General features: G+C 44.7%; 1 protein-coding gene across 2 annotated transcripts in view; it reads left to right on the top strand.

Annotated features, from left to right (window-relative positions):
* The window catches only part of DLGAP4 (discs, large (Drosophila) homolog-associated protein 4), a 98,544-nt gene extending 86,534 nt beyond the window's left edge, over positions 1 to 12,010 (top strand). Inside the window, exons 9-11 of one of the 2 annotated variants that reach the window (XM_006875721.1) lie at positions 8,441 to 8,532; positions 9,366 to 9,521; positions 10,266 to 12,010. In XM_006875721.1, the coding sequence (XP_006875783.1) occupies positions 8,441 to 8,532; positions 9,366 to 9,521; positions 10,266 to 10,484 (467 nt within the window). In that variant the 3' untranslated portion in view covers positions 10,485 to 12,010. The remainder of the gene's footprint in view (positions 1 to 8,440; positions 8,533 to 9,365; positions 9,522 to 10,265) is intronic. The other variant, XM_006875720.1, reaches the window with a different exon arrangement.
* The last annotated feature ends 2,066 nt before the right edge of the window (positions 12,011 to 14,076 follow it).

Below are 14,076 nucleotides of genomic sequence, written 5' to 3' on the forward strand. Positions count from 1 at the left end.
GTTCTCGGCTCTTCTCCGTTGATGGTCCCAGAGACCTCTGCTCTTTATGGTGTTTTTCAATGAACGTAAATTCTTAATTTTAATGTCAGATTTGTCAGTCTTTTCTGTTAATGATCTGCCCTAGAGATTTTCTACCTACACCCTTGACTTTCTAAAGTACCTTTACTATTTCCCAGATTATGCAAAGACCTTGGAATACTTTACTTCCATTTATTCGTCCCCTGCCTTTTGTATATATTTAAATGCCATAAGGCATTATTTTTATTTTATACTCTCTGTATTTACCAATAATTAATATTATCCCACATATTTTACCTTCTTCTGTTGCTTTTAATTTCTTTCTAGTAGGTAAGTTGTTAAGTGCTGTCGAGTTGGTTCCAACCCATAGCAACCCTGTATAGGGTTTCCAAGGAGCAGTTGGTGAGCTTGAACCATTGACCTTGCAGTTCAAATGGTTTTTCAGTCTGGTGCATTACTTGACTACCAATCAAAAGATTGAGAATCTGTAGGATAAGCACTCAACCTCAAGGTCAATGATTCTAACTCAACAGCCACTCCTCAGGAAACTATATAGGTTCTTATTGAGTTGGAACCAACGTGACAGAACTTAACAACAGGGTTGCTGTGATTTGGTTTGATTAGATTTTTATTTCCTTTTTGTGTTTCTACCACGATCATCTTCCTCTGCCTGAAGAACTTCCAATATTTATTTTGGTATGGTATTTGTCACTATGTCTTCATTTTACCTTAATTTTTTAACTCATAGTTTACTAGGTATAGTATTGGAGACTGGCAGTTACCTTCTTTTATCAGTCTTCCTCCTCTTCCTTTGAAGAATGTGTTGAGATTTTTGTTTTGTACTTATGCCCCCTCTAGTTGCTTTTGGAGTCCGGGTGTGACAATGTAGGCTAAGCACTGGACCGCAAGGATGGCGGTTCAAACCCTATACAGGGTCACAATGAGTCGGAACCGACTCGACAACACTTAGCAACTGCTTTTAGGCGAGTGCAGTGGCTCTGTAGCATAAGCACTGGACTGCAAACCACAAGGCCAAGGTAGTTCAAGGGAGAAGGTTGAGGCTTTCTGCTCCTGAAAAGATTTACATTCTTGGAAACCATCCCTATACAGGCTCACTGTATAGGGAACTAACTCAATGGCACTCAACAATAACAACTGCTTTTAAGATAGTCTCCTTGTACGTGAATATTAGCAGTTTTACTGTGATTGATATATTTGAGCATATGGCTTGCTTTGCCTAGCTTTAATATTCTGTTTTGTTGTTAAGTAAATTGAAACATACATACTAACTGGTCTGTCATGACCAGAATCAGAAATCATTAGTAGTATTTTTAATACTGAATCAGTCTTGCGTTCCCAGATTAAATCCAGCTATGCTGTGATAAGGAGTCCTGTTGTGGCGCTGTAGGATAAGAACTGGACCGCAAGGTCAGTAATTCAAATCAACCAGCCACTCCTTGGAAACCCCTCTACAGGGTCAACATGAGTGGCACCTAGCAACACACCACCATCACCGTATTATGATGTACTGTTGTTAACGTTGGACATTTGGTGTGGCACTGTAGGACCAGCAGTTGATACCCACCAGTTGCTCCTTGGAAACCCTATACAGGATCGCTATGAGTCGGAACCCACTCGACAGCACGTAACAACAGCACTGTTAATGGTGTGAGGTCCCATGTGACAGAGTAGAACTGCCCGTTAGGATTTTCAGGACTATCATCTATGGGAGCAGAGCCTCAGGTCTTTAAGCCCAGCCAGCAGCTCTACAGGACAAGGTTTAAAGTACCAATCTTCCAGTTGGCATCTGAGTGCTTAACTATTGTGCCACCATCGGAAATTGGCCTGTGATTTTTTTTTCCCATCTTTATCCTTGTCTAGTTTTAATATCCAAGTTTCTAGCCTCCTAAAAAGAATTTAGGTTGTTTCTTCTTTTCATATTCTCTGAAAGAGTTCATGCAACATTAGAATTATATTTTACTTCATTATTTTATAGACTCTCGTCTTCTTTATCTATTCCAATGGGGCTATGTCTCATACCTACATATATATATATATACATATGTATATGTGTATTTACATATAGTCATAGCTGTTGTTAGAGTCGGTTCTGACATAGTGACCCTGTATAAGGTTTCTGAGGAGTGACTGGTAGGTTTGAACTACTGACCCTGCAGTTCAAACCAACCTTGCAGTCTAGTGCTTACCATACAGCGCTACACCAGAACTCCAAAAGGTAATGGTGGTTGTGTGCAGCCGAGTTGGTTCCGACTCATAGCAACCCTGTATACAGTTTCTGGAAGCAGAAAGCTGCCTCTTTTTCCCCACAGAGCGATTGGTAGATTCACACTGCTGACCTAGTGGTTACCAGCCTAACTCATAATCCACTACACTTGTTGTAAGGTGCCATCGAGTCAGTATTGACTCAGCGACCCTATGCACAACAGAATGAAACACTGTCTGATCCTGGGCCAATCTCACAATTGTTACCATGCTTGAGACCATTGATGCTGCCACTTTGCCAATCCATCTCACTGGGAGGTCTTCCTCTTTTTATCTGATCCCTCCACCTTACCAAACATGATATCCTTCTCCAGCGACTGGTCTCTCCTGACAGTGTGGCCTATGTATGAGAGACGAAATTTGGCCATCCTGGCCTCCAAGGAGCACTCTGGCTGCACTTCTTCCAACACATATGTGTTTGTTCTTTTGACAGCCCATGGTACTTTCAATATTCTCCTCCAACACCATAACTCAAATGCATCAATCCACTACGCTACCAGGGCTCAAAACCAGCTAGAGGGGGCATAAAAACAAAGCAGAAAAGAGAAAAAGAGACCTGGTGTGGCACTGTAGGATAATCACTTGACCATAAGGTTGGTTTGAACCACAAGGTCAGCAGTTCAAACTCACCAGTTGTTCCTCAGAAACACTATAGAGGGTCACTTTGAGTTGGAACCAACTTGATGGCACTTAACAATAAACAAAATAAAATGGTGAAAAAGAATCTAAATAGATCAGTAATTAACATTCCTAAATGACCTAAACGCGCCAATTAAAATACACCAATTTTCAAGACTGATAAAAGAACACAACCCAAATTATGTGATATAGTCTGATGACATATAGGAACTCCTGGTATAGTGCTGTAGTATCAACACTGGACTTAAAACCACAAGGTCAGCAGTTCAGACCCAGCAGTTCAAACCCACTAGCTGCTCCTCAGAAACCTTATACGTCACTATGAGTCCGAACCAACTCAACAGCACTTAACAACAAACAATAATGTATTTTGTCTTGATCATCTGGTAGGGGTAATTTTATTTTGTTGGTTAGGTGCTATTGAGTTGGTTCTGACTCATAGTGACCCTGTGCACAACAGAACAAAACACTGCCCAGTCCTATGCCACCCTCACAATTGTTATGTTTGAGCCCATTGTTTTAATAGTTATCTATTGTTGTTGTTGTTAAGTGCCGTCAAGTCGGTTCTTACCCATAGTGACCCTGTACAGGGTTTCCGAGGGTGTAAATCCTTACGGGAGTAGAAAGCCTCATCTTTCTCCCGCGGAGTGGCTGTTTCGAACCGCTGACCTTAAGGTTCGCAGCCCGATTCGTAACCACTACACTACCAGAGCTCCTTAATTATCTATTACATGTTGTTAATTTTTTTCTTTCTCTTTCGACTTGTTGTATTACTCCTTTTATAATATCTTAAATTGATGCTGAGCACATTTGTTTTCAGCTTCTCCTTTCACTACTTATAAGCTATGAAGCTTTAGGATATGTGGTATTTTTAACTTCCACTGTGATTTCTTTGACCAATGGATATTAAAGATGTGTGCATTAAGTGTATACTGGAAATGGAGAAGTGGGATTTAGTTATGTTTTCATGACTATTTCCTAACCTAATTGTTAGAAAATACATCTTATCTGAATTTGTTGAGATGTTTTATGGTTTAGAATTTGGTCCGTATTGATGCTATTCCCCCTAAGTTTGTTAAAACATTTTCCAATTAATACGTTCAGGGTTCTATAATATATCTGCTAGATCAAGTTTATTAAAAGACTTAGATAGTCCTAATCTTACTGGTAATTTTGGTCTCCTTTAATTATCAGTTACTGAGAAAAATGCATTCAAAGCTTTCCACTCTAATGGTGAATTTGCCAGTATCTCCTTATAGTTTTAATTTTTTACTTTATACATTTGAAGCCATGTCACTAGATGCATATTAGTTAAGAATTAGTAGATTTTTCTGGTGAATTAAACCTTTTATCAATATTCAACATAATTTTTTTTCTTTGCCTTGGAGCCTATTCTGTCATCTAATATAACTATACCAACATTCTTTTTTTGCTACTTACCTTCTTTATCTCTTTCCATTACCACATATAGAACTTTCTGTCTTTAGGTTTTATGTGTCTCTTAGCAACAGCATATATCATATAATTTGGGTTTTGCCCTTTTATTGATCCTGAAAATTGGTATATTTTAATTGCTGATGTATTTAGATTCTTCTGTGCCATTCTGTACTTTCTCTTCTCTTTCTCTTGATTTGTGATCGCTTGGCCTCTCAACCCATCCTTAACAAATATTGCTTGCCCTTCCTCTGACTACTCAAGGGTTTAGAATACATTAACTGACGGATCAAGGAGGCAAAAAGATCAGTCAGGTCAGGAGTATCTGAGTCATCACATAACTTCCATGCCATATTGATCTCATGTTAGGATTTTATGCCATCTCCTCCCCTTTTCTTAGCTCTCCAGACTAACTTTCCTTCATCCTAATTTCATTAACATAGAAAAGGATCTTCAGTAAGGCTCTATTGATAGTTAATACTGTTTGATAGTGGCTTTATTTCCTACTCAATCTTGAATGATAGTTTCTTTAGGTGTAGTGTTCTGAACTGACAATACTTTTCTCTCAGAGTTTGAATATATTATCCCATTGTCTTCATCCTTTGTGACTGAGAAGGTTTCTGTGTCTCATTTATTCCTTTGATGCTTTTAAAAGCTTCCCTGTCTGAAATTCAGTAGTTTCACTGAAGTGTGGGTTTGCTGGGATTCATTTGGCTTTCTGACTTGAAGACTTGATGTCATTAATGATTTCTGGAAAATTATTAACCACTGTCTGCCAAAGTGGCATAAAATAAAGAAGCAATGACCATTAATTTATACAAAAAAATTTTTTGCATTTCCAGACCCATAAAAGGATTTTAAAAAGGATCTCTCAAATCATACCAAATAATACTAACATAAGAGGGACCTTCAAAAAGTTTGTGGAAAAATTAATTACATTTTCCCACAAATTCTTTGATTGCCCCCCCTTGTATAGTAAAAGCAAGAATAATAAATATGTAACTTATAAAGTAGAAACAATATATGTACAGTGCAGTTCCCAGGGAAGGAACCTGGAGACATTATTCTCGGAAAACAAACGCTCGTTTCACTTTTCACAATGTGAAAATCCTCTTAGGGTTTCTTTCAGTTAGCGCAAACAGGTCTTTTGTAAAAGTGGGATAAAGTCAACAGCTTCTGGTTAAGAGTTCTCAGGAGAGACTTAGGCTTTTCTTCCCAGCAGCTTAGTGGGCCATTTAAAAAGACATGTTAATCAAGCAGATTATATTTTAAACCAGAACTTTTGCAGTCCTCCTCTCTGGGTCCCACTAGTTTGCAGCAGTTGATTCTTTGTGCTGCTTCCAGTGAGCTCCTTGTCTCTGCACTGGTTTCTAAGCTCCCATTGTCTCTCCTTCCATTGTCTTGGCATCTCTTTTCTGAGCACCTCTATTCTCTGCTTTGAGCTTCCTATTTCAGAGTCATAGCTAAATGTCACAGCTGTCATGTTGAGTGGCAGTCATTTTCTGGTGGCGGTTTACCTGCCATTTGTCCCTGTAAAATCTTTGCGTGTACCTCCTTGTGCTGGTTCTTTGTTAACTACTAATTCCTAGATGAGTTCTTGCAGCACTGTCTAGGCTAGCAGGAATTCTTAGGGGGTGGGGAGAGGTGCCTGGGTGAGTCCTTTCAGACCTTCCTCCACTGGCAGCTACGGGGCTGCTTATAATGCAATTTCTGTCCCCTGTTTCTCTGGGGTGCCAAACCTACTTCAGGAAACCTATTACTTTGTATTCTGATTGCTAAGAGATTATTAACTTCTGGCTTAATACCTCTGGGTATGCTGCTCACTTTGGAGAACTCAAAGCTGCCACCTTCATCTGAAAGTAACAATCCCGAGAGTCCTGAGTCCTTGGGCGGCTCTCCTGCACTTGGCGGCCTTCCACATAAAGGATCGCTTCAGAGTACCATCAAAGATCATGTCCATTTCTTGTTTACTGTTTTTGCTTTTCCATGATTTTTAAAAGGGCAAGGTGGGTAGTACTGTCTTAAGCCACTTTAATACTGGAAGTCACACTAAAAGAGGCCAATGAGGGTAAGTGAAAAAGCATTGCTACTTGGGCTCCAAGTTCATACGTCCACCAGTTGATCCCCAGCAAAACAGGCTTAAGCAAGTCTCTGCTACCAGCAGGTGTCTGCAGACAAGTTCTCTCAGTAAAGCACGTGTCTTAGTCTCCTTGGTGGTGGTACCGTGTACCATGTAGTCGGTTCTGACACATAGCGACCCTACATAGGGTTTTTGAGGCTGTATATCTTTACAAGAGCAGAAAGCCTCATCTTTCTCCTGTGGAACAGCTGGTAGTTTTGAACTGCTGACCTTGAGGTTAGCAACCTGACTCATAACCACTACAGTACCAGAGCTCCTTTAGCCTCCTGAGGTGACTTCAAACAATAGGACCAATAAAAACCGTGGCTTCTGAGGTATTCGCTTTCATTCCTGACTTCCACTCTGCTCCAGCATGTGTCACAAGGCTGTGTTTGCTCTGTAAATGTCCAAAGGGCACATTCTGCAAGCCTGTCTCCTGCCCTTAGGCACTCAACTTTACTCAGTCCATGTGCCAGGAAGCCTTTTTTTTCCTTCCAGGTAGAAATCATCTGTTTCTGCTTCGGCCATGGCTCCTTTTAAACTACTGGAATGGAAAAGCTAAAACTGGAGGCCTATATTCTCTATTAAGGAGCTCTGGTAGCATAGTGGTTACAAATCAGGCTGCAAACCACAAGGTCAGCAGTTCGAAACTACCAGCTTTCTGCTCCCATAAAGATTTACAGCCTCAGAAACCCTGTACAGTGTCACTATGGGTCGGAACTGACTCCACGGCACCTCACCACCACCACCATACTATTCGCAGGGTTCTACCCAGTTCTGGTGTAATGCTGTAGGATATGCACTGGACTGCTTACTGAAAGGTAGGTGGTTCAAACTCACCAGCCACTCCTTGGAAACCCTCTACAGGGTTGCTGAGTTGAAATGGACTAAGCAGCACTTATCAACAGCAACCCAGTCATTTGGTGGGAGTTACCAAGACTGTGGTAGAAGAGCCATAATTCACTGTACCATACCCACTCCCCCTCCCATACCCCCTCAGCCTCTCCATGTGGTGTTTGTTGTAAAGTCCATTCGAGTCAGTTTCAACTCATAGTGATCCTGTATAGGGTTTCTGAGGAACAGCTGGTGAGTTTGAACCACTGACCTTGTACTTACTCTACAGTGCCACACCGGGACTACATGTGGTACAGTATCTCTATACAATAGTATTGACCTGACTCCACATGGGTCATCTTGATAGGTTTTCTCTAAGGATAAGTTTATGAAGATGAAAACTGCACTGGTGAGGAAAAGGCCAGGAAGGTTAAGCTGAGGCATTTTCCCATTATAGCTGCTTATTCTTAAGTTCCTCGGGGATGCTAAAACTGCCATTTTGACATGGTATGAGTTGAAGAACACAGAATTCGTTAGGAAAAGGAACACTCCTTCAGGAGTGCACAGGCCTTAGACGGAGGTGATGTCAAAAAAACAACAGCTTCTTTACATTTTGATATTTTTGTTTGATCTGGTAACAATCCTTCTTGACTTACCCTCTTATTCCTGGGTTAAACTCTTCATGGTTAAGATGTTTACTGAAGACTTTTACATCTGTTCCTTTAAGACTGTAGAGAATCCCACCTATAAAATTGCATAGGCCTAGGTTTTTTAAAAATATTTTTTACTTCTTCAGTTTTCAAATCATTCATGCTAATAGTTTGTATTTCGGGAAATTTTTTTTTTTTTTTCATTAAAAGTCAGTTTTCAAATTTATTGCCATAAAAATATACTTAGGTGCTAGAGAATGGGGTTTACTTTATCTGTATTGTTGGCATTTTTCACAGTAAGAATGGATTAATATACATATAAAATAAGATCAACTGCCATCACCAAATAATGATTTGTATTCTAAGGGGAGAGAGAGTTGGAAGCCATCCGCCTACCCTCCCTTATACCTCAACAAACCCTGTGCTCAGCTAACTGGGTCTCTTGCTGCGTTTTCCTTCGCAGTCTTAGGAAAAGTCCTCAGTGCTGTGGGCAGTGCTCAGTTACTGATGTCCCAGAAGTTCCAGCAGTTCCGGGGCCTCTGTGAACAAAACTTGGTGAGTGGATTTTTCTTCCTCCACAGCGGGACTTCCACCAGCTGGACTGGCCTGGCCAACAGCCTTTGTACATAGTCTAATTTTCTGTTTACAATCAGCTGCATGAAAATTAAAACTCAGCACATAAAGTATACATACCCATATCAGGGAATACACTCAAGGTAAGGTAAGAACTAAAGAAATACAAAGTTCATGGAAAACTGGAATTACAACAAAACAGAATTTCCCATGAACTTTTTGAAGCCCCTCGTATTGCCCTGCCCCTAAGCTTGGGGGTAAGGGGTGAGGGTAGGGGTCATGCTCTTTCATCTTTACTTGTTAGGAGGGCTTGGCCTGGAGAACTCTCTTACCTTGCCCACCAAGTCTTGTCCCATGGGAGTAGAAGACAAATGGAGGGCATGCCTGTCTGTGCAACCTGTAGGGATTTGTGGGGTGAGCTGTCAGTGAGGAGGAATGAGTTACCTTGACTTCCCCTTTCTCACTGTGGGGCCGTGGCCTGTGCCGCCTGTTGATTCCACGTAAATGAAAACATTTTCAGTGAAAGCATGTGTCTGTGTGACGTACAGGAGGGACCCAGGACATATGCGCGCCATTGTTGCCTTAGTCCACAGTGTAGTGCGGTGATGGCCGCAGACCACATGAATTTATGGGGGTGGGAGGCTTCAAAAAGATCATGGAACTTTTCTGTGAACTTTTTAAAGCCTCCTTGTTTGTAAACTGTGCTTCAAAAGACCCTCCTACCAGTGCTGACAGGACCGGGGGAGGGATCTTACTTGGAGTGGGGTGCAGGAGCCTCTGTCTGTTAGCCCCACTGATCTCCATCTGCCTCACAGAACCCCGACGCCAATCCACGTCCCACAGCCCAGGACCTGGCGGGGTTCTGGGACCTACTACAGCTGTCCATTGAGGACATCAGCATGAAGTTTGATGAACTCTATCACCTCAAGGCCAACAGCTGGCAACTGGTGGAGACCCCCGAGAAGAGGAAGGTGAGCATGGAGCAGTGCGGAGGGGAAGTCCAGGGACAAATTCCTGGTCGGCACTAACGCTGCCCACATCGGTCAGTGCTGCTTGGCTCCCTTCTCCATGTGTCGTCTTTGAGCTGGGGGCTCACATCCATCAATGTGCGGGGTCCATGCTTGGCACTCGTCCGGCATGCCGCTTGCTCTGTATAGTTGAGGCTGCCCTCTGTAGCATGCCGTCCTGCATGTTTGGGAAACAGGGGTCACGGGAGATGGATACCCTTGAGTGCTGGTGGAGACAGCAAAATGAGCTATTCTCCTGGGAATACAGGGCCTGGACCCAGTTCTGCCTCCTGGGGTAGCCTCTGCTCAGGCTCAGCCTCTGCAAAACAGGAGAACCTTGGGGCCCCTTGAAGTGCTAATCCTCTATGTGAGATATGACCTGGGACTTGGGGCCCTGACTTTGAGGCCTGTCTCTGGCTGGATGACCCAGTGGTTCCAAGCAAGAATAGGAATAGGTGATCTGTCCAGCCCTTCCTGCTAGAACATTCTAGGGGTCTAAGCTTGCCTTTTGCTCCTATGCCTCGTACCACCTAATCCCACTACCATTGCTTCTTTTGTGGCTTCCTAATTCCAAATGTGTGTTGCTTGTGCCCAACAAGGGGAGGTTGGGATGGAGATTCCCACTGCTGGCATACAGTGGGAGGTAGTGCCACTCAAAACGTGGCACCTTTATTTTATTTTTGTTCCCTCCTCACTGTCTCACTAAAGGAAGAGAAGAAACCACCCCCTCCGGTCCCAAAGAAGCCAGCCAAATCCAAGCCAGCAGTGAGCCGAGACAAGGCTTCAGATGTGGGGGACAAACAGCGCCAGGAGGCCCGCAAGAGACTCCTGGCTGCCAAGCGGGCAGCTTCTGTGCGGCAGAACTCGGCCACAGAGAGTGCAGACAGCATCGAGATATATGTCCCCGAGGCCCAGACACGACTCTGAGAACATCAAGGAAAAAGGAAACAATTTTTAAGTCATTAAAAAACACAGAAAAACGAAATGCAAATGGAACAAATTTTTCTCAACCTTGATTTAGTATGATTATTCTGTCTATAGAGACCCTGAGCCAACTTGCAAAGTGATGCATACAAGGGCTCACAATTTGGCTTTTTTGGGTCCCTCCCAGCTCTAGATAATGAAGACTCCACACACATCCACCCACAAATCAACAAGAAACATAAACTCTTTTCCTCTCACTGGCCGTGGTGACTAGATAGACGGACTCTGGCAACTCCCCGGCCCAGCCTCCAGACTGCGGTCTTTTTACTTGTTGTATCTAATGAGAACTTAAACTAGCTTGTTTACAAGAAGATGACAGTCCAAGGGCAGCCTTGGGCACCTGCCATGTCCTTCCTCTTCCCCTGCTCTGACCTTGGAATTTTCATTCTTCCGTTTCTCTCTTCCCTTCAGAACTCACACAGGGATCACCATTGTGATGAGTGGCTTTCTGGTTCCTCAGTCCCTTTTGTGGCTGAGGGCCCAGAGGACAGACGGACGCCAAGTGCTCACACACTCTCACACACACTGACAGGTTCTTTCTCCTGGGCCAGCACCTGCCCACTGCCATCCTCGGAGCCAATGAGGAAGGTTTAAAACAAGTCTTTGGGAGATAAAAGCCAGTTCTCACACTCCAGACTCCTGCCTTTTTCTTCTCTTCAGCCCTTTCCTTCAGCAAATTGATGATCAGGGTGCACTTGAGAGAGGGACCCCATTTTCCACGGGGTTATCTGTCGTGGGCCAAGCCTGGGTCCAGTCCCCTGAGGGGCAGGGCAGCTGTGTCTGTATGGACATGTACATATATGCACATAGACCCTTAGAGTGTATATTTAACAAATGCCCATCTGCTCACCCACGCCCACCAGCACCACCGCTGTCTCGGGGCACCCGGCAGGAGGTGGGTGTGTGAATAGCATATATTTTTACATGTACTATATTTAGGTGTGTGTACAAGTGTGTGTAAAAATATATACCTTGTGTGTAAGCAGCCCTTTTTTTTTTTTTTTTAATCTCCTACCCTGCCCCTCCCCCCATGGGCACGTCTGCCCAGTCTGTTTTCTGTTAATTTGTTTTTTTAAAGCCCCAGTTCTCCTCCTCTCCCCCTGCCCTCATCCCCACTCCCAGGGTGTCATGAGCCCTGAGCTGCAATGGCCCGGGTCTGTAGGAAGGAATGGGGAGGGGAAGGTAAGGGCAGACCGTGGGCACAGAGGCCACACAGGAGGGGCTGCTCTATACTGTGTATATGACTATGGCATTGGAGACATCCTCTTGTCTGGCGCTTGCTGCAGGGGCTCTGGGTGAACCAAGGGCCTGCTCTGGGGCCCCATTCCAGCTTGGCCGCCGTCTGTGACCTTGGGCAAGTCACTTGACCTCTGTGTGCCTCAACTTCTTCCTCTGTAAAATGGGGACAGTCCCTGCCCCTCCCTACCTCACAGGCATGTTGTGAGAATAAATGAGGTAACGTGTACCAAGAGCTCGTGGTGTCTTTGCAGTGGGATGGCAGGCTGGAAAAGGGGGATGGGAATGGACACCCCTTCCCAAAAGACAGCTCTTTGGAGACACGCTGATTCAAAACAAACCAGAATTCCAGCGCAGGTCCACAGCAGCACTGATCTTGGGCAAGAAAACTAAGCTCTTGGTCTCCTCATCTGGAAAATGAGGGGATCTCAGGAGATACAAATGCTTAATAACAATTACAGGAGCCAAGATGGACTGTTTACAACCACCTTCACGGACAGGCCCTACCCCTCCATACACTCAGCTGCCTGCCCATCGCCCAGATCCCACTCTACATACCCCTGCGGCTGCTTCTAACCTGACCCCTTAATGGAGCCCCACTCAGCCAGGCCCAGTGCCAGGAGGGGGGCTAATGGAGGTCGTTTTCAGAGTGGCAGAAATGGGACCCTGTGGTTGCAACACCAAATCCAGACTGGGCAGAGAGACCGAAGGATGAGTAGATACTAACCAGACTAGGGAGGAAGGAGGTGTGCAGGGGTAGGTGACAAGGCCCTGTGGCAGGAACAGGCCTTTAAGAAAGGTCTTGGGTCAGGCTCTGCAGTCACAGACACTTGACCTGGATCCAGCCTCCTCTCAACTCAGCTGAGATGCCTAAAGCTCAGAACCATTTTCCCAGGAGCCTTGTGCAAGCTGTGCAGCTCGCACCACACGCTCACCCCTTCTGTTAGTGGCAGCTGAATCAGCTGAATGTGGGTGGCCGATTAACTCCTGGGACAGGTGCCTTCCAAAGTCCCATCCTTGCCCTGAGGGAAGCACGGGGGTTTCTGAGCCCAGCACGCAGAGGTGTGAGTGAACAGGGCTGGGGGCAGGCTGGAGACCCAGCCCTGCCCCTGTTGGACCTCAAAGGCTAGGACTGAGCCTTTACCCTCCTGAGTCTGTGTTTCCACTGCCGCTATAGCGGCAGGAGGTGAGTGGCAGGGTGGGTGGGGAGTCTCAGAGAGGGTCCTGTATTAGAAGCACTGTTGTTAGAAGAAATGTGCAGAAGCTGGGTCCCCACTTCAACCCTCCTAGACCAGCACTGCCCTGCCCCCCAGTCCCTCCCTCACATGCAACATGGTACCCTGAAATGTCCTACCTGAGCACCATGGGATGCCCCTGATAAGCTTGCATTGGAAGAAAGCCAAATGCCTAGCTGAGAGCCTGCCCTGTCCCCTAAAGCTCTCTCCTGGCCCCTGTGCCCAGCTCTCTAACCAAGCTATGTAACTATAGTTGCCACTGTGGTCCTTGACTCCCTCCTAGGGGAACAGCAGCCCCACCTTCCTGTGTGATCTCGGCCAGGCCATTCCACAGAAGTAAAATGCCCCTAAGATATGTTTGTTCAGGTGGGGTATGGCCCTTACCCATGGGTCACCCAGGCCCAGTCTGGTCAGGAGGCTGCCAAGCAATCCTAGATGACCAGAGCAGTCTCAGATCGGCTTCCTCCAGCCCATGCGCCTTGCAACCCCAGATGCCTTTGATGCTCTGTGTGAGTTGCCAGTATTAGGGCTTCTCCATCCCTTACTCTCATTGGGGACAACTGTTCTTTTTATATATATATAACTACAATGCTAAATAAAAGCTGAAAGACTAGTACAATGAACACCATATATCCTTTACCTAGAATCACCAATTTTGCTACATCAGTTAGCACATTTTGCCATATTTGCTTTATACCTCTTGGGACACACACATTTTTTTTTCCTCCGGAGACATGTGAAAGTAAATTGCAAACACTTCACCTCAAAATACATAATGCGACTCCTAAGAACAAAGATATGTCTTGGTGGTGGTGGTGGTTATGTGCTGTGGAGTCGGTTCCAATTCAGTGACCCTGTACAGCGATTCCGAGGCTATAAATCTTTACGGGAGCAGAAAGCCTCATCTTTCTCCCATGGAACACCTGGTAGTTTTGAACTGCTGACCTTGAAATTCGCAGCCCAGTTTGTAACCACTACGCTACCACAGTGCCTTAAAATATGCCTACACGAGCATAATCCCATTATCGCTCTCAAACTGAACACATGAATGGTCGGGAAGGCCT

This window comes from Chrysochloris asiatica, unplaced genomic scaffold, assembly GCF_000296735.1.
Source record: "Chrysochloris asiatica unplaced genomic scaffold, ChrAsi1.0 scaffold00337, whole genome shotgun sequence".
NCBI lineage: Eukaryota > Metazoa > Chordata > Mammalia > Afrosoricida > Chrysochloridae > Chrysochloris > Chrysochloris asiatica.